The sequence below is a fragment of the Podarcis tiliguerta genome (assembly GCF_965153285.1).
Source record: "Podarcis tiliguerta genome assembly, chromosome: 1".
NCBI lineage: Eukaryota > Metazoa > Chordata > Lepidosauria > Squamata > Lacertidae > Podarcis > Podarcis tiliguerta.
In genome coordinates this window covers 90,404,968-90,425,694 of record NC_139534.1, presented here as the reverse complement: position 1 = coordinate 90,425,694, position 20,727 = coordinate 90,404,968, and the positions used below count along the sequence as shown (strand labels likewise).

Below are 20,727 nucleotides of genomic sequence, written 5' to 3'. Positions count from 1 at the left end.
GGATCCTCATGAACCTTTGCCGCTCCTTTGTCTGCAAATATGTGCTGCTGCTGTCATCCCAGTCACCCCCCGAAGGGGAACGGTCCCTCTGGTACCTCAGAACAGGAGCTCGGAAGAAGCTCTGAAGGCCAAGAAGCACGTCACTTGCTGCCTCCTAAGTTTGTCACCTGTGGCTGCTGCCTGGAAACAGCAAGGCCACTGCTGTCGCCATCTGCTCCTCTCCAACCTCCTTTCCCCCTCCTCATCCCCTTCAGCACGCTGAAGTGTCCCTGGGCCACCTCCGGTTGCCTCAAGTGGTGGCAAAGGTGGGGGACGTGCACCATTTTATGTTTTGCCTCAAGTGATTAAAAAGCCTGGGGCTGGCATTGCTGCATGTGTAAATACTTTTTTAAAAAAGACATTACTGAGGTATTTTTCCAGCCAAAGCCAGACCACCTCAAGTGAGCCATTGGAGCAGTGGCCAGGCATTGCATGTGTAAATACTTTTTTTTTTTTTTTTTAAAAGACATTACTGAGGTATTTTTCCAGCCAAAGCCGGACCACCTCAAGTGAGCCATTGGTTTTGAATCAGTGTGCTGTGGCACCCTAGGGTGCCTTGAATGATGGCCGGGGTGCTGCGGGCAACACTGGCCTTTGTCCCTCTTTCCTTCCCTCCCTCCTCTGATGCCCTCTTGCGTCTCTGCCTCCCAAAGGCATGCATAGCTGTTTGTTGCAGAACCCCTGGCTACAAGCTCAGCAGGTGAATGTTGCCTCTGGGGCTGGCCAGGCAGTGCTTCCCAGGCCCTTGTGGGGAAGTGTGAGGAGGCACGTCTCTTTGGGGCAGGGGCGGCAGCTGCGGCTGCCCAGAGGACTCCCGAGGAAAGGGGGCTGAGGGAACACTCCACAAGGGAGGGTGTTCAAAAAGGGGTGAGGGGCTGCCAGCTCTGCAGGCAAGGGGTGACATAACTGGGCTCCACAAGAAAGAAGGTAGTTGGTCAAGGGAGCCATGGACTCAAAAGAGGTTGAAAACCTCTGCATTAGAGGGATATGCCTAAGGGAGCCTCGGGGAAATGGCATTCATACCAGGCTAACATAACAACTATGAATGTCCGAATTAAGTTTAGTGTGCACAAAGTCAATAAAAGGAAGGCAAGATATCTGAAAAGCCTTCTCTCCTTCCCTTTCCACCTTGCTGCTTCCCATCTCATAACTGGGATTTTATCAGTAAGAAGGGCTTATATGCCAAAAATATCAACCTTTGCCATGGACTTTAGTTACACCCTTTTCATAATCTGTTGACAAAAAGAGATGTGTGTATTGGTGCTAAATTAGTACAGCTAGGAGTAACTAGCACAAAAAAATACAAATAAAAATCAGCAGGTTTTTCAAACATATATACATAATTTTATTTGTATGGCACCTTTCCATAGTTGAAACTATGCTCATGGCAGCTTACAAAATGAAAAATACATAATTATTAAAAGTAGTCATAAACAATAAAACATCAAAAAGTACACAACTGCATTAAAAAAAATCCATATAAATCATAACATCAACATAAAAATAAAAATAAAAAGTAACAGCAACAACCCCCCGCCCCACCTCAGTCAGTAGAGCCCCAAAGTCTGTTCAGCGGCCTCAGCTTTTGTAGCTGAAGTAGTCAGGGCTCAGGTTTTCCCAGACCAAGTGGGAAAAGGCTTGCAGGGCAGGGAACAGCTCTCACAGCCAAGATGGGAATTTAAATGGGAAGCCCAAAGTAGGTGTCTGCTCACAAAGGAATTGCCATAAGATAATACAAATTACTGAAGTGTCTTTGGCTTGCCATTATAAAGAAAGTAGGAAAAGGTGAGACACCCCTGCCAAACTGAAGTTTAAATCCCACATAGGTTTTGTATAAAATGAAATAAATATTCTTCACGCACTATACCATAAACAGCCCCACAAAATGGGATTTTCCTGGTTTACATATTCTGCAAGGCGCAGTGCATGGTTCACCCAGCACACAGGTGTGTTTCTCAGTCTGGGATTCGGCTGTAGTAAGATGAAGTAACCATGCCAAAACATACCAAAAAAAGTGACAAAATTAAAGGCTTCGAGTCAACTATTCCGTGACAAAGTTATTATTTGTTTCCAACGTGGCAGCTGGCAAATGGAAAGATAGGCTTAGATACTGGTTTTAAAAAATGAAGCATTTCTTCTTTTGTTTACAATGAAGTATTTGAATTCAGCCTTCACTATATATTATTTCAATGTAAAGATTCAATGTATAATAAGAGAAATATCAAAGTCTGTTTTACAGATTCAGTAAAAACAATCATATTTTCCCCAAGCCTACTGTTCCCCTTCTGAAAAAGGTAACTGCAAGTCACCATTCTTCCATTAACTGATTTATGGTGACACATTTATGATTTCTCTACATGGAAGCACTGGGAAGGTCATCCAGAGAGTCTACACTGTTGTGTCTTATCAGGATAGGGTTGCATTCCTCTCAAGGGGCAAGAATGGAGTTTGGTGGTTCTCTTGGACGCTGTGGAAGAGCCAGTGGCTAGGAGTGCCTGCTACCAGCTTAGGATTCAAGCTGCTGCAGAAACCTATCTGGAGAGGTTTATGGGCCAAAACAACAGGCCAACCACAAGAACTGGCCAAAGCTTTTTTTAAAAAGCAGATACCTGTCCCCACCTCTAAGCAAAGCACTCCTGGTCATTCCCCTGATCCCTCAGAATTACTAGGCAGTAGCAGGAGGCTAAGATGCACAGGCTTCTGCCACCTGCTACTCTCTCTGCCTTTCCAATCCTATAAAGAATTTTTATTTATTCATTCTACGTATTCCACTTTTCCTTTAAGGAGCGCAAGGTTTCTCCCACCCTCTAATCTTAGTCTAACCTGCCTCACAAGGCTGTTGTGACAAAGACAGTTGACTGGCCCAGGGCAGGATTTCAACCCTGGCTACCCAAGTCCTAGTCTACACGGGGTGTGAAGGCAGAAAGGAATAGCAAGCACCAAGGAATCCCAATTAGTAATAATAATATAGAAGGAATGGTGAGGGAACTTGGTGCACACTAAAGGGATGTCTGGGAGAGCCACATTCAGAACCTCCAGTCCAAAATATTTAATTTATTCCTACTCGTCAAAAAAGCCTACAGTGTCTTAAAATATTTTGAACATGGAACAGACTCTCGGTTATGCTTATGCACAAAGTCACAAGTTATACAGTTCATTCAAAAGCATCATATTCCAGATTCTCCTTCTCCAGGGGGTTGATGTGGTGGTTGCCTGTAGTATGAAATTACAGTTTTGACAACTGAGTAGGCATTTGTACACCTAAGTATCTTAAGGATTCAATGACCCACTTAAATGAAAATTGTTCTCTGCAATGAAACAGGCCCAGCAGATCAGTCTTGAAATACTGTGCTGATCCTCATTGGTAAGGAAGGTTTTCACTTTACGTCTAGGAATAAGTGCCTTATATTGTTTTTGAATGCTAACTACAATATGTCATTAAGTCCCACTTGCCACTCCAGTGGAAAAGTTAACTCGATGAGTATACTCAAATCCACACCCCCGGGGGACCTTCAAATCAAATATATCTGCAAGCCATAAACACCTGTCATATCCTGTTCCAAACGCTCATTAAAACCATAGATGAGAACACCCAGAACTGTTTTCCACATCAAAAGTCTTGTCTTTTGAGTTCTGGTAGGCTTTTTGGAGCCTTTGGAAATGATGCTTAACAGTTATCTCAGCAAAAGCTGTGCTGATATTTCCAAAACTGTCTTCCAAGCCCCCAAAGGTGGGCAACAGAGTCTCAATTTCTGTTCTGGTGCAGCAGCAGCCCACTTTGGCAGCCGTCCCTCACTCCTTACTCGTTTTAGAACTACAAGCTGCTATTGTGGATTAGGTGTCATCAGACATGCTGGTATCTGAGCTCCAAGTAAAATAATTAAATTCCTCCTTCAGCTGCTGTTGTCTTAAAAACCATGCCACTTTTCCAGAGACTTTGCAAAAATATTTGTTATTGTGCTGGAATGGATCTGCGGATTCAAATCCACCATCCACTAAGAACTTCAGTCTCCCTTTATTTTTTAAGAAACATTTTCATAGTGGAATGATGAAGATGGAGAATCTCTAAAAACAGCAGCAGCAACAAATAACAAACTTTCGCTTAAATTCTTAAACATTTGAGTTTAACACAAAAAATCTTATCTAGATTTCAGTAAGCAAAGTTGCCGAAGAACAGTCAAAATAAAATCTAAATCCACTTATTTTAAAAAGCGTAAAATGGTGTGCTGAACAGGTCAGGTTTCACGTACTTGTTCCCTATCCATCACAGTAGAAACATACTTTGGGAAGCAAGTATTTGTTGTGCTTGATTTATGTCACTTGAAATATCTCTCAGATAATTCTAGTTCTTAGGACGCTGGGAACACGAGCAGACCCACCTCAGAGACTCTGCAAGATGGCATAGCTTTTGGTAAGCATTTCTAGCAAATTACAGAAGCAAGAAAAATATTATGTATTGAATAATCAGCAAGCTCAGTAACTGGAACTGAACATGTTCAGCCCAGAAGCAAGAATGGTAGGTATAATCAGGATTTCCAGAACAGCAGCCATTCTGCATGGCATGGGCAATATTCCTGCAGGTTGCTTGCACTGCAGATGAAAGCACCCTTCCTCGATAGCCAGCACTGTTCTACTATTTCTGTGGGCTTATATAAAACCTATAAGCTCTCCAAGTAAACAATTAGGAGCAAGCATGTAGCATGGAAACTGTAAAGTGGCATATCTGAGGACGCAGGTATACTGAATTTTTTCTTCTATGAGTTTCAACATCTGAAGCTGACAATATGCAATAAAAATCAAAGAACTGTGTTTCAAAATAGCAAAAGCAACTAAATGCTCCCATGACTTTATTCACAATATTCTGAAATATGAAAACTGAGGAGAAAAGTGTTCACGAAATAAGAAAATAAAGAATGTTAAAGGAAAGAACCACAGCCCATCTCCGTACAACAATGTGCAGGGCAGGCAGCCTCCACATTTTTGTTCTCCATCACTGAGGTGGAGTGGAATTGTCCGCTTCTTTGGCAGACAGACAATATGGATCGTCTGTTTTATAGGAGAAATAATGGAGATCCTGCTTGACAGCCATAAGCAAGCCGGGAACCCCTCGGGAGCCTCCAAGATGTGATGAAAACTCCACACTTGGGATGGAGTCAGTGGAAAATGGATGTGGAGAAGGTATAGTCCTTAGCAAATGAGCGTCTTGGAGACTCCAAATTCGTGTATAGCAATCCTGACCCACTGAGGAAGGAAAAAACAAAAATTCTAGCACCTAACAGCCCATTACGTCCATTTAATGAAATACTTGTTACATTCACATTTACCTCTCCCTGTCTCCTCAATCATGCGAGGCTGCTTGCTGCAGCTGCAAGAGTTATGCCAGGAGGATGGGACTGATTTTGGATTTATGGAGATGGTGGCCAGCAACATCAGAGGCCAAGGATAAAGCTCAGCCATTTGTGGAGAGCAAAACACAGGCCCAGGAGATACATATGTGGAAGAAAGGGCAAATGAATCTCCCAGAGAGGAGAAATTTTCTGAAAATTTGGGTCAGCGGACTAGAAACATTTTGTGGAGTCCTGGGCATGTTTCCTGTCAGCTATTAAGATTTCTTCACAATTCAAATGCAGGACAGCATTATTTTCTATTTATAGGTTATATAAGTCTGTTTGAAACACTGGGCAGCTGCTGCCAGCCAGTGTGGACAACACCAAGTCAATATTTTGACTTGGTACAGTTACTGTGAGTGAAATGCACTGGATCCAGTGGCTGAACAACGATGGAAAAACTCTCACTACACGGCCCTAGAGATATATAAAACATTTGTCAAAAACAACAGCAGACAGCTTTGTCTCAACAGCCTTTTTTAGGCAAACTCCCATTGTGTGCATGACCATGTGCCCTACCTGCTGTAAGAAGCCCTTCTTCCTCATTGACATGCAAAGGCAGAATGCTGTGTTCATTGTGATGACCGTGATATTCTTTCACACATTTTAGTTTTCTCAGATCCCAGAGTTTTATCTGTAAATGGACAGAGTAAGAGAACACATCACTTAAAGGAAAATCCTCGGAATGCTTAGGCAAGGCAGTAAAAACAGTATTCATGGAATATTTCGTGAAACAAACTGGATCTCTACCCGGCCTGCCATGTCTGCAGCCAAGAGGTACTGCTCATCCTTCAGAAGATTCACAGATGTGACTGCCGAGTCATGAAACAGCCGGAGGCTTTTCAACCCTTGCCCTGTATTCATGGGGCGGCGGATATCAATGCTGAAAATCTCCCCTGAACGGCAGCCATTATACAGCACTGGAGCCTATAAAAACCAAAGAACAAATTCAGTGGATTTCAACACTGCTTTACTACTTGTACCCAAACCCTCCTTCTTGGGTAGCGAGGGGTTGTGTACCTGGGCTGTTCCCCCACCTCCATTTTATCCAAGCAACAACCATCTGAAATAAGTTACATGATACCAACCAAAGAAAACCAGGCAAATTCAATGACTAGGATCTGAACCCAGGTTTTCTCCACCAAAGCTCAGTGCTCTACTCCATAGTACAACTTTACTGTATCCTCAAAGCTTGTTTAAGTTGAGTGGTGACAACATTAACCACAGAAATTCAGGGCTATCATTGCCTAGGTCTACTTGTTGCACAAAAAGTCTCTCCTACCTGGGTGGCAAACTGCTGTGCGAGAGCATCACTGCTGATAGAAAATATCTGACGATGACCGGTCACTGCATTGGTCACATGGACTTGTTGACTTAAACCTAAGATGAAAGAAAATGTCAGCACCAGACAAGTAATTAGCTCCATAATGATAGTGGTAAAGTATTGCACCTTACCTGTGCTAAAGTAATTATCAGCCTGAGGATTCAGACACCAAGCACAGGACCAGGCTGTGGAGATCTTGAAGCTGCACAACATTCCAGGCTGGTCTCCTAAAAAGAAAAAGGAAGAAGCCATTAGGAAAGCATCCTCAACACCAGGTTTCTCTCCCAAAAACGGTATAGGGTACCTATCTTTTATTATTCACACCACTGTATCTTCAAAACATTCAAATGCAAAAAACACTTGAAGAGCTTCTGCCACACTGAACTGCTTAACTGATGACCCAATGCCTGCTAGGGAGCAAGGCCATAATCCACTTAGACCAAAGCAGTCTCATTTACTTTAGTCGAACTGCTTTGAGGAAGGAATTATGATGAATAAATTGCACGATGCATCCCTAAATCCCATCTTTTATAAGTATGCCCTCTACCCAAAGCGTATGCTTGCCTCTTTCAGTGGCTGAACATTAGCAACGTGCTTCGGACATAATTTAAAAAACCATGTTCAATAAAGGGAGCAAAACAATTACTGACAAAAGACTGACTAGTTACCTAAACTAAGCCAACAAAAGCCAGAGGCCTGGGCATAAGGCAATGTCAGTGTTATTCTTATAACACTCAGAAAAACCATACTTGAGAACTGGTATGTGTCATATAGGATCTCTGCATGCCTAAGACTTCACCCAACAGATATACACTACCTGCATTAGAGTTATTGAACAAAGATGCTGGAAGCAGGCTGGCACAGCCGAGAGTTTCTGCAATGCCCATGAGGCACAGCTTGATGGAGGTAGTTAAGGATATTAAAGAGACAATACAGACAGCTCTCGCAGGAACAGAATGTGTCACTTTAAATCAGCCCAAGAGGCAGATCTCCCTCTGCCACCGTTGCACTAATAAATATTTCACTAGAAAACAGGAGATTTCAGAGCATTTCAAGATGTACAACATGCACTATCAAGAAACCATCATAGATAAAAGTGTTAACTTACGGGGTTCCCCACCCCCATTTAAACCAATGTCTCCAATCTCTGCTCCCTACTTTTAGCATGGATACTAAGAATAAACAGAAGGAAAAAAACAGATAAATGATGGAAGTCATGTTCCTCCTCTTTCCACCACAAAGCACAAAAACATTGCAGTAGCGTTACTTAATTTAAGTTCAAAGCCCCAGAACAGAAAACTGAATTTTCTAGAGTCATACTGAAGAGAACACGATTTTCATGTTTTTTGGGAGGGGTCTAAATGGTGCACATCCTCCATGCGTGCCTGGAGTTGTTCAGCAACCACCCGTTTAATCACCTTGCCCCAAAACAGAAGATTTGAGACTGGGCGATAGTTGGCCATATTGGCCAGGTCCAAAGATGTGTTTTAAGAAGCGGTTTAATAACCGCCACTTTCAGCGGGTCTGGGAAGGCTCCCTCACAGAGGAAAGCATTCACCACCCTGCGGAGCCCATCGCCCAGCCCGGCTCACTTTTATGAGCCAGGATGGGCAAGGATCCAGGAGACATGTGGTTGGTTTCACTTGTCCAAGCAGCCTGTTCACATCCTCATTGGAACTGATCTCATGCAACATCACTAGACAGGACCCTAGCACTCTTCCACCCCAGCCTGGATCCCACTGCGGAGTCTACCTCTTTCTGAATTTGAGCGACTATCTGCAAAGAACTTTTCAAAATCATTGCAGGAGATAATTGGGGTCGTCACAAGGCCCTGATGGTGAAGGTGGTTCCGCTAGATTGTGAACCACTTGAAAAGAGTCTCCTGCTGCTGTTCTCTACAGATGCAACAGAAGCGGTGAAGAAGGTCCTCTTCGCCGTCGCTATCACCACTTGGTAGGCTCAACATTGAGCTCTAACCAGTGTTCGGTCTGACTTTGAATGAGTTTTCAGCCACCGGCGCTCTAGCAGTGTCAGCGATTGTTTCATCATCCTCAGCTCCAGCGAAAACTACAGGGCCACCCGGGCTCCATGCTTCGGAGCCAGACAGTCGATAGCACTTAATTTTTTTATAAGAAGGATATAACACATGGGAATCCGGATGACTTAGTGAGGCCCAACACACAGAATTCACCTTGAAAATAAACAAAAACAAAACAAACAAACAAACAAACAGACAGACAGAAAATGCCTATTGGAACAAGGATATATGAATGCAGATAGATTAACTGAACAGGCTAGTGATGAAAGTATAACCCTGCTCCCCCCACCCCCTGAAAATGAATAAGAAGCTGAACACAATCTAGTTAATAAATGAGAATCCATAGATTTCATACAGATTGGCACAGCTCTTTAACCAGGCCTTTGGCTATTAAACAATTTATGGCCTTTTAAAAGTGTGTTTGTGTGGGATGTGTGTAAATATTTCTTTTTTTTTAATGTTAGGCATTTTGTGCTTTTATACTGTAAACTGCACTGCAATCTTTGGAAAAGCGTCTCATCCCTATGGTAATAAGGACTGATTTTCCACCCTCCAAAAACTTGTTTAAGCAGAGATGAAACATGTTCCCAATGTCTGGTCTTGGTTTAGCAGTCTTGCAATTCAATTCTGAAAAGAGCTTCCATATTCAAACCACACATGAGTTACAATAATCTAACCTGGAACACAGATAACTGTGGCTAGGCTCTCACACAAGAGCAGACCAGCTTACGAGACCAGAGGCTTATCTAGTTCAACATCCCATGTCCCATAGTGGTCAAACCAGATGGCTATGGAAAGCCCATAAGCAGAACACAAGTAAATTGGTCCTCTCCAAGTGTTGTTCCCCAGCAACTGATATTCAGAAATCGACTTAAGTGCTCCACATTTCTGCTTGGTCTCAATAGTTAGGGTTAAAGAGAAAAAATAAATTCTAAACTTGAAAGAAGGACAGAGCAGTACCTTGCGGTTTGTAAAATACAGGTTGTCATACATTTCCACAGTAAGAGTATTCTTCCCCAGACCACTGAGGTTGACAATACCACATTTGCATCCTCCATGCTCGACATCATTCACAGTGAATATTCTTTCAGAGGCACTGTCTGCCTGCAAAAGCAAGGGGTGAATTGCTGAGGGGTTACTTTTCCCCCAAGGAGGGCTCTTCCACTAATGAAGAAAATCGCAAGCTCCTCTCAAAATGTTACAGAAAGATTATCAGTTGCCCAATGCCCCCCTGCCACCCACCCTGCCCCAAGATCCAGCTAGTAGCTGCCATTCTTCCAAATGAATGGCAGAAGAATTTCTGAAAGTACCCATGGATGCATCTGGAAGAGATCATTGTTGCTGTAAGATCACATTGCAGCCTTAATACCAAGATAAATGACTGTCCTAACATAAGTAAAAAAACAAAACAACTTACCATTATCAATTTAAAATTGTTGCTTCCGCAAATAGAGGAATCTGGGGTCTCAATTTCCAATTTCCTTCTCTGCATGCAATTCACTTTTAATTCATGGATCGACCTACGTCAGAACAAGGAAAAGAGAACAACCAAGGAAACTGGCATTTAATGTCAACAAAGCCAAAATCAGTATGAGAGCCAGTATCAGTCCTTACAATCAAGTGTTATTTTAGAGTGATCAGATAAATTAAGAGTGCTGTCCTGTGGCCCCTGGAGATGGTGTAGCAGCAGCAGTCATAGGACAGATCAGACCTAACCCTTCTACACAACAAACAGAACTGTGGGTCAGGGAGAACCAGTGTCGGAGCATCTTTCTCCAATGGCACCAGCATCCTCTGACACCTTGGCCCAACACGATGCAGGGTCAAAAGAGTGGGGACATTCTAGGAAGCTGCTTGGGTCCAAAGCCCTCCTGGTTTCCTGATAACATTCCAAAACTCAGAGATTTACATACACTTCTGAACTTTATCTAAATGTAGCCAGCCCCTTGTTTCCAACAGGAAGGAAATGAAAAACCAAAGTATTTTAAAAAAATATTTTACACATGGTAATGGAAGGACTGCACTCTGTACTCCCTTCTATTCTGCCAGTAGAGTCTGACAAGGCATTAACAGATGGGTGGTTAAAATGTTTTCATATTTCCCCACCAACTAGCCATAGGATTGTACCTGAGCGTTCCCAAACCTATCATTTCCAGTGCAAAGTCCAATAGTGGGAAGGGGGGAGAATAAATTGCAGCGTATTGCCTATCAACATCAATGAAATTCCATAGATGATATCCAGTGTTCACCATACTCAAAGGAGACTTAAGCCTGCTGATTTGAATAGGTGGTTCCTCCCCTATCAACTTGCCAGATGGATCGATCCCCCCCCTTCACTGCTCTGGGGGTTCACCTCCATCTCCCCACCAGTCAATTTCAGGTGGCATGCAGTGGTTGGAGGAGAGACAAGGGAAAGCCCCATCATGCAAGTGGAAGCCCTCGCATAGGGCTTTTACTGATGGGGCTTGTAAGGTGAATCGCGCAAATGCATTTACAAGTGAGTTAGTTGGATATCACCCTCAGTGACAGCAACAATTAGACTGTTAAGCTGAAATAAAATCTAGTCTAATAAAGGCTGCCCTTTGGGAGGAAGGACGGGATAAAAATGGAGTATAAGTAACTTATATACAAGAACTACACATTGTTTTTAAAATACTATGAACAGAGAAAGATTACCATTTGATCAAAAAAGTACTTTGATAACGATCTCTTCCACCAAATCAAGCAAAAGAGGTTTTAGGTAGGCTGCAAACCAAATAAATGTGAAAGGTATGTTGTAGATCCATCCTCCACATACTGTAGATACTGTAGTATCTACACATACTGTAGATACAAATAAATCCATAAGCAACAATGTATATTCAGTAATTGGGCACCTTGTAGTCACTCTGGTCTGTTAGAGAAGTTCCCCTTTTCCACAGAGCTTAAGAAAAAGAGCTTTGCAACATAAAAGGAATGTTAAATCATCTTACCTGCGATAGTTGATAGAGCTAGGCAAACCTAACTGCCTCTTGCGTAAAACGATTGAAGAGTTCAGCCCAGACCTGGATGTTTTCTGTTTAAAAATGGTGAAAGTGCACAATCATGTTCCTTGTGCTTAAAAAAATCATGGGCTGAATCCAACAAAACCATAAGCAGAACAATCACACAATGGAATTTCCCAACCTCCACATGTGTGCTTGAGTACACACAAACACCATCCTGCACTGGAGGAATGGGGGAACTCCCAAAGCAGGTTTTTTTTTTTGGGGGGGGGGGCTTTCAGAAGGACAAAGGGTAGGAAGTTCCATTGCACCACTGGAAGTTGTTCATCCAATGACTTCATTGAATACAACTCCATGAACTCTTCATGTACAATTGTCACTCTTACATCGAGCAAGTGTGTGGACTTCACATAATCTTGTTCTATGTTTAATCAAATGAATAATGTAAGCTTTCAATTTATGACTTAAAGCTTGAACAATAAGATTTTCATACGTAAGAGAAATGTGTAAACTTAAATCAGAAACCAGAATCCGGCATAGAATTATGTACCCTTAAAGCAGCTGATGGGAATGACCTTACGCGTTAAGTGAACCTAATTTGAGAGAATAATTAAGTGCAACAGCTCACCTTCATGCATTTCTCCTCCTCCTCCAAGAGCTTTAGCCTTTGACTCTCCATTCTTCTGTGCTGAATGCTCTCATTGGTGAGAGGGTTGCTGTTGTTATGCCCAGGAAGCAAGCGAAAGTAGCGGTTCCTTTCAGGATCGTAGTAAAATCCTGGTAATTCTTAAAAAGAAATCAAACACTGTTAGCAGAACCCTCTTCCATCTTCCCCATAGATTACACTGCATAACAATGGACAAGCATTTGTAGGACGTCATACAATTACTTTCTGTGGTAGGAAAAGCATCCACCATTGCAGTTTAACACAAGGAAGTAGTTGGTAGTTTTCTTACAAATAAATATAAAAACTCAGTGCAAAGGACAACTGTAGCTACTTACAGGGTGGATTTGATTTAAATCATGATTTAAATCACTAGCCAGTAAGACTTGATTTAAATAGGATGGATGCATCCATGAGGAACTAAAAAAGATGCTCAGGATATATTTAGGGGGAAAACCAGAGTCATTCTTACTAAGTATAGTAGGAGATGAGATACCAGAAGAAAGGAAAAAATTACTCTTTTATGCAACTGCAGCAGCCAGGTTACTCCTTGCAAAGAACTGGGAAGGAAATTATATACCCACAAAAGAGGATTGGCTATATAAATTAACAGCATTTATAGAACTGGCAAAATTAACTGCGGCAATAAGATATCAAACACATCAGAAATTAAGGTCACAATGGTTATGGTTCGAAGAGTACATGAGCAAACACTGCTCTAAAGATAACATGCTGGTATGTTTAGACTAAGCTCGTAAAATTGTCATGATAATATAATAGTATACTAAAAGAAATAATGTAGTGATACATTATTTGCAATGTAAATAAGAACTTGAATGAAAAAATGACAAGCACCGGTGGAGGGAAGTCACAAAGGTGTATTATCATCCACCTATTTTATGTACTTCTTTCTTACCTTAATTTTTTTCTTTTGTTTTTCTTCTTATCCTTTTTTCTTTTTGTTGTTATTATGATTGCAAATGTGTATTAATGTTTGTATGAACATCTAATCAAATCAAATAAATAATTTTTTAAAAAAGACTTGATTTAAATAATCTTTTTACAAAAAGACTCGTTCTTCCTGGTATAATCTTAATATTTACAACCAGATGAAGCTCTCATTTTTGGAGTAATAAATTTTCAGAGTAGTTTTTACTGTTACAGCAAAAATTACTGATTTGGTTATACTATTAGAAATACATAGATAATTATGAAATTATTGTGAGATTTAATAATTTAACTATTTATATTTGGACAACTTTTCTGCTGTACTTTTTTGGAAGGAGAAAAATAACCATTCCCTTAATAACAATTTAAACAATTTATTTAACTAAAACAGTAACATTATAGCATATGTATCCATGTTTGTTAACTGATGTGGTTAAACAACTGCCTTGCACAATTATTACGCAAAGATCCCAAGATTTGTGGAGTTTTCTGCGCACGAGGTTGCACTTTCTGCGCACGAGGTTGCACTTTCATTTTTACAGATTCACACTTAGCTACTTGTGCAGATCTATTCCACTCCAAACAATCTATTCATTGAACCTCTTGGAATTCAGCATTTAAGAGGTATGGGGTTGATTCTGTGTATGTAAATTTGGAAAGGCACAATGGGAATAAGTTTTTCCCCTCAACTCTGTATGTTTATAACATTTTTCCTGTGACGAAAAGGCACGTTATATCGGCAGACACAAATTCACACTTCTGAGAACTGCAAAAACAAGCATCTGTGATAATACCTTCTTGTTAGAAAAACTGCCCCAAATAATCTTACAGAAGCCTCTGGAAGAGCATGACATTGTGAATGGATTAATGAAATTCATTTACCAAAAAATTTAAACATTGCATATAAAGCCTCATGCTACATAATTAAAAACAGATCCTTATTAGAAAACTATCTTTAGAAAGATTTTTCCTCCAAAAGCATTTTATTTTTAAAAATCCAATTTAAATTTTAAAAAAAGCATTTTTAAATTTTTTTAAATCATTGATTTGTATCCACCTTGGCTACTTACAATGAAAGCAGCAAATCAAAGTTACTGCATTCACCAATTGGAATAGAAACAGCATAGTCATTCTTTAAGATTACTTTAACTTTGCTCACAACTTTTTTAGCACATTATACTGGCCGTCTCCAAAAGGCTTCAGGGAGGTTAACTCCTTTTACAATATGAACATGTATGATTTTCAGCTTTACTTTCTAAGAAGTTGCTCTGGACAGATGTACCTGATTTCTATTTGACCAGATATGGCAATTGTCCCCCACTCATCCCTGTTGACATTGCTAGAATGTGAGAATCTCTAAACCGCATATTAACCCTATGAATTTAGTAATGAAATTATTTGTCAATCATGCAGGTTGATGCAGCAGGGCAGTTCTTATGTACAGAAATGAAGATGGAAACCTCACTCTCAGTTGCTGAAGTCGACAACATGTCTGGCTGAAGCACCCTAAAGAAACCTGTATTAATAAAGATGGCATGGCAAGGCCTTGAAATACTCATTTATGTGAATTATGTTTGAAAAAATGTTTATATATTTATCATTTGAAAAATAGATTTGACTTCAAGAAAGCCGCTACTTTCCATTTGTCAATTTAACTTGTCAATATTTTAAAACGGATTAAAATATTCCTTAGACACAGGCGGCAGGCACCCTTTGAAAAGTTGAGTGACAATACATGTCAAAGGTCTCAAACTCATGAAAGCAGTGGGAACTTTCTTGGTAAATTCCTTACCAGGTGGTGGCATGTTCGAGTGTAATGCAGAAAATGCAGCGGCGGGAGATTCATCTTCGCCATTGTCTGGGTACAGTGGTGGTTCTTGTCTATAAGAAGGAGATACATAAGTAAGAAAGATTCCATAAAATATTTGGTGGGTTAAATATTAAACAAGTACAAATATCGAATTAACTATCAGTGAAAAGGTTAAGGGTGAATAAAAAAGCAGGAAACTAATTTCAAGAAATGTCATTACCCTGAGAAATATAAAGCCACCTACTCCAGTTGTTCTATTTGGGAACTCAATTTTGTTGGGGGACGCTGAGGAAGAGAACGGAATAAGAAAAGGGAACATGTCCCCTGCTTTCTCTCTCTCTTCCCCGCTATTACATTTCTTTTCCCTCCCGCATTGGAAAAATGCCCCACCTCTCAGTATGATACTCAAATTCCACCTCGTCCAATATCCCCCTGGATCTTTCACTTCCAAGTCCTCCTACAACACTGCTTACAATAATCAAATGTTAAGTCCCATGGTCTACTCTATCCCAATATAGGAATCAATTTTACTGTGTGTATGCAGTTTATAGACAGATTACCTAATCTCTACAGAGTTATCCAGAGCAACATACATACTTCAGATAATTTACTATTGACTCGGAGTGACGTCCACACAAACATTAGTTAGTTCGCTATCTGTTTTAATAGGGGCAATCAAAAAATTAGCCATTTTCATCTAAAAGGCATATATCACATATGAACTGGGAACAAAAAATTAACATAAAACCCTAAAGACCTTCTTAGATAATGCTTAAGGGCCAAAACGCTTCATTGTTTATATATTTATTTTATTAAAAAAATACTTGTATACCGTATTTTTCGCCCTATCGGACGCACTTTTCCCCCTCCAAAAATGAAGGGGAAATGTGTGCGCATCCTATGAGGCGAATGCAGGCGAGAGGAGAGCGAGAGGGGTCGGTGCGCACCGACCCCTCTTGCTCTCCAGGCTTCAGGAAGCTATCCGCAAGTCTTGCAAGCCCGGCGGGAGGTCCCGTGGGCTCGCAAGGCTTGCGGGCAGCAGCCTGCAGCCCAAAAGCTCGGGGGACAGCGGGGAGGTGCAGCGCCGCCACCCCACTATTCCCCGACCTGATCTGGAGGCTGGCGGGGGGGAGAAGCAAGCTTGCTTCTCCCCCCCGCCAGCCCCACAAACTCGGGGGACAGTGGGGCAAGCCGCTGCCCCACGGAGGCTAGAGAGGCTGTCCCTGAAGGCAGAAGAGGGAGACGGAGCGCTCCGTCTCCCTCTTCTAGCTTGGGGATGGCTGCGCAAACCTGGGGGGGAAAATTTTTTCCCCCTTGATTTCCCCCCCCAAAAACTAGGTGCGTCCTATGGGCCGGTGCGTCCTATAGGGCGAAAAATACGGCACCTCAAATTCATAAAAACAATGAAATCAGTTTACAGCAATTATACGTACAAATTGAAATCACATAAAATTTAAAATTATAGAAAATATTTTAAATTGTCTGCATATTTATTATTACTTTTCTTAACTATCTGCATATTTATTTCTGTAAACCACTGTAGAAAGTGCATGAAAAAAATTAGTGTTTCAGTTTTTCTGCTTCCTCCAATGGACACTGACACTGACGTTCTGCAGCACTGAGTTGCAAACTGAGTGCGGCAGGGCAACTATTGTGCCAATATTTAAGCGTGGACTTTCGCTGTAAATATCCAAGACTCATCCATTCTATTTAAAGCATTAATCCTTAAAAATTTGAAAGTATCATCACCTACCCTAGCCTTGCTGAAGAAGTCCAGCGGTGGCGTATCCTCCAAGTCTGATTGGGACCTGGCCTTCGATTGTCTCGCCAGCAGATTCTGCCTCGCCAACAGTTTCGTTTCATTCTGTGCACTGTACAGCACAACTTTCAGCAGTTTTGAAGAGCTCTACACAAATAACACCTCAATTCAGCTGCTTTAAATTCTGTGTTCACGGCCACATCATACACCCCAAAAGCACATGGCTTCCCCCAAAGAATCCTGGGAATGGTGGCGTGTTAAAGGCTGCTGAGAATTGTAGCTCCCCCAGGATTCTTTGGGGAAATTATTTCAAAAAGTAGTTTGTGATACAGTGGTACCTCTGGTTACGTACTTAATTCGTTCTGGAGGTCCGTTCTTAACCTGAAACTGTTCTTAACCTGAAGCACCACTTTAGCTAATGGGGCCTCCTGCCCCCGCCGCACAATTTCTGTTCTCATCCTGAAGCACTGTACATACTGTACATACAACATGTGTTCCTCAACTTAAAAAACAAAAAATAAGGAAAGAAGTCCACCGGGCTAGCAGTAAAACCAGAGCTCCAGTAAAGCAACTCTCTGGATCCTAGCTGCTGCACAATAACATTCATCCAACTTACTCTCTGATTCATTTAAGACAGCACGTGAAACCCGTAACAAGCTTTCTGTTAGGATATAGGTATTGGCTATTCCTACGACTGGTTAGTTTTGTCTTAGTATTATTAGCCTTGTACTGCAATTGAGTTGTTAGGCCGACTTTAATGGAAACTGTTTCTATACCGGCTTTCATGGAAGTTGTTTATTTTTATACAAGCCAGACTATCTGAAGAAATATGCACGCACCCGAAAGCTCATACCAATAACAAACTTAGTTGGTCTCTAAGGTGCTACTGGAAGTATTTTTTTAATTTTGTTTCGACTACGGCAGACCAACACGGCTACTACCTGTAACTATTATTTTTATGATTAAGTCAAGGGTCTCTTTAAGAGGAAGAAAGGCTATCCAACCCAACAATTAAAATGAATTTTGTTATTACAGTCACAGACCAGTTCCGGCTCACTTACAAGATCAGAAAAATCATAAAACACAACAGGAATACATTGAATTGCAACTGGGTTTAACAGAGACCATTCAGATTTAGCAGCAGTTAAAAATAGACATTAAATCTTGACCACTAAAATATAACCTAAAATTATCATAACCTAACCCACAGCTAAAGTCAGAGGAGAAAAAAAACAGCGAATTTGTGCCGAGGGGGCCGTAGCGGCCAACCAGGTGCCTGTGGGAAGTCCACAAACTCGGCAGCACACGGCGCCTCTGCCCTTCCCGCTTCAAGGAGTGAAGCAAAGACCCATAACTTCCCGCTCCCCCCCCCCCGGACTCCGTCCTACCAGGCTCAAGCAGCAGCCGTCAGCAGCTCCTTCCTTCCAGCTCCGTTTCCCTCAAAACTCTGGAAGTGGTCAAGGAGTCGCTCCTACTCCTGCCGCTCCTCCTCCCAGCTTCTGCTCCTCCTCCTCCTCCCAGCTCCTCCCTCTGCTAGCGACCACATGCGCGCGCACGCACATCCCACCTAATCTTTGATCTTCAAGGTTCCAGACACCTCCAGCAGCGACGTGGCAGGAAAAACTGCTCTCTGCCTCAGCCCCCCCGCCCCCCCGCCCCGGCCGCCAGTTCACTCGGAAGCTTTAAGCTACTTCGACTCAGCACTTCCTTCAGCTTCCCCCTTCACAACTGCTCTCTCATTGGTTCCCTTCCTCGTCCCGCCTCTCCGCCCGCCCGAGCCTTTCAATTGGTCGAATCGGGGTGCCGATCATATCCCGTTTTGTTTTCCTCGCCGGGAGAGAGAAAGAGAGACTCAGAGAGGCGGGACTATGTATCTCTAATGTAGCTCCCCGCGTCCCCTCCGCCCAACCTCACTCGCGTGCGGTCCTCCTGCCTCGCTGATGGTCACGTGACTGTTTGGCGGCGGGGAAGGGGTTACTGTATTGTCCGTTCAGAAGAAGTAGGCGGGGCGCGGAGGATTCTCTGGCCACGCGACGAACCCATGTGGGCGTGGCTTCGAGCAACTCGTAGAAACGGGTTGAGGAAACGGCGTGCCGCCGTCGGGAGAAGTTTTTGGTTTTGGTCTTACCTCAGAGATGCTCTGCTGCTCGCCGGAGGCGCGGGCATCGAGAGCTCAGCTCTTTCTCTTGAAAGCCTAGTGTTAAGATAGAAATAGTACAATTAGGGAGAAGTAAATCCTTTAAAAAAAAGTTTTTATTTATACTTTTCAAGTTTATACATTTCATTAGTTTTACAATCAATTTAACATTTCAAAGTTTGGCTTCCTTCCCCCTCTTTCTGCTGTTCCTTATTTTTTTTAAAAAAATACCTTCCAAATTCCTTTCATTTGCTCATTTAATTATTTACTTTCAATATATACCCTTATGAAACTGCAAATAAATCCTTGTACTGTGAAGTAAATCCTAGGACAGCTAATGTATATATGAAATAGATCATAGAACTGACTTCAGGGGGTCTAACTTTTGACTTAATTGAATGCCACCCATAAGTATATATACTGGGTTGAATTCTGTGGAACTTCTATATAGCAATACAGTGAAAATCCTACTGGCTACACAAAATTGGGATGGATTTAATCCTTTAAATTAGTGTTGTTTTGTATGGATATTGGGTGAGTTCTGGCTTGAGGTATTTTGGATTTTAGTTGCACCAGTCAGTCATTACTTTAAAAGGGATAATTTGGAATTAAATGTGCAAGAGATGGGACATAAAATTCAACACACAGCAACATAATACTTGCTTGATGGAACCCTCTTCCCTCTCCTCCCACCTTGCTGTTTTGTGTTCTGACCACTCCAAGCTATTTTTTAGGTAGGGGGATTTGAGGTGGGGAAACCCCATTACACTAGTGGAGATCCTTGTATGGGCTTCTGCTAGCATGTCCAGTTACTTTAATCCAATCTGTTTTGTTTAATCATGATTCTGGAATGTGTGGCGTTACTGTGCTGTGAAGTCTTAATTGTCTCATACAAAGATTTTTCATTTTGCCCTAATGAATTATTTGGCAATCCAGGTATTCTTGTTTCTTTTTATTGTTTCTCTATTTCCCAGTGTTGGGCCAAAGTTTGTCAAACTTTTAAATCCATAATCACTAGTACTGCACATGATTACTAGTACATCTGCTCATTTCTTTTAAATAAGTAACATTTTTAACACTGAATGAGGTGTGGGGTTTTTTACAAGCTCAGTCTCAGGACTCATTCCAGCCAGTAGAGAGCAGCATTGCATTAACACAGTGTACTTACTTTTTCTATTTTAATCAATGGCAACGGAGCACATTCTTTTACAAATAAAACTTTACATTTGTTGTGAAGCAGTGTATGTTAGGACAATTCAAAAATCTTTTTGGAAGCAGTCACATACAGCACCATTTCTGTTGTCACACTGGCCACTGGGTTGACTAGTAGAAGATGTGGTGTTAAAATTAACATGCTGCATCGGTGAATTGGTTTTCTCTTTAAATTTACCACTTGTGCTGTTTTTACCATTCCATTTATAGTTTAATCTGGTATTATTACTATTTATTCTATATTTCTAATTTATATCCTGACCTCCCTTTCCAAAGAGTGAAAAGAATGGCTAGCAATAATAAAACTATGTAGAAACAGTATAAAACAGCACAATAAACATATTGCAGGCAGCAGTTATACACTGTTTTTTAGCAGAAGCTACAGGGCTGATCTTTTACGTAGTGAAACTGACCACTGAGCAAAT

The 20,727-nt window shown here is 41.6% G+C and overlaps 1 protein-coding gene and 1 long non-coding RNA gene across 4 annotated transcripts; one reads left to right on the top strand and one right to left on the bottom strand.

Annotated features, from left to right (window-relative positions):
- Positions 1-1,360: 1,360 nt before the first annotated feature.
- On the bottom strand, positions 1,361-18,679 carry DCAF4 (DDB1 and CUL4 associated factor 4). Of its 3 annotated transcripts, XR_014509259.1 has the most exons (15): positions 18,342-18,497; positions 16,948-17,100; positions 15,177-15,265; positions 12,401-12,558; positions 11,761-11,843; positions 10,206-10,308; positions 9,749-9,892; positions 8,892-8,941; positions 7,568-7,647; positions 6,882-6,977; positions 6,709-6,806; positions 6,177-6,353; positions 5,946-6,060; positions 3,469-5,280; positions 1,361-3,427 (listed from the first exon to the last, which is right to left on the bottom strand). XR_014509259.1 is itself a non-coding variant. In XM_083432785.1 (14 exons), the coding sequence occupies exons 2-14, from the start codon at positions 17,055-17,057 to the stop codon at positions 5,030-5,032; spliced, it is 1,554 nt and encodes a 517-aa protein (XP_083288911.1). In that variant the 5' UTR covers positions 17,058-17,100; positions 18,521-18,679; the 3' UTR covers positions 1,361-5,029. The 3 variants fall into 3 exon arrangements, 2 of the variants coding, with proteins under 2 accessions (XP_083288911.1, XP_083288910.1); XM_083432785.1 differs by lacking the exon at positions 18,342-18,497 and adding an exon at positions 18,521-18,679 and having other exon boundaries at positions 1,361-5,280; XM_083432784.1 differs by having other exon boundaries at positions 1,361-5,280.
- LOC310673953 lies at positions 13,475-14,942 on the top strand. Its single transcript, XR_014509262.1, has 2 exons — positions 13,475-14,008; positions 14,798-14,942. It is a non-coding gene; the product is annotated as an uncharacterized lncRNA (long non-coding RNA).
- Positions 18,680-20,727: the final 2,048 nt, after the last annotated feature.

Coding starts and splice junctions, on each gene's coding strand:
- DCAF4 (XM_083432785.1), bottom strand. CDS start 17,057: ATGAAACGAAACTGTTGGCGAGGCAGAATCTGCTGGCGAGACAATCGA. Junction 15,266..16,947: donor ACTTCTTCAGCAAGGCTAGG/GTAGGTGATGAT, acceptor TCCTTCTTATAG/ACAAGAACCACCACTGTACC. Junction 11,844..12,400: donor AGGAGGAGAAATGCATGAAG/GTGAGCTGTTGC, acceptor ATTTTTAAACAG/AAAACATCCAGGTCTGGGCT.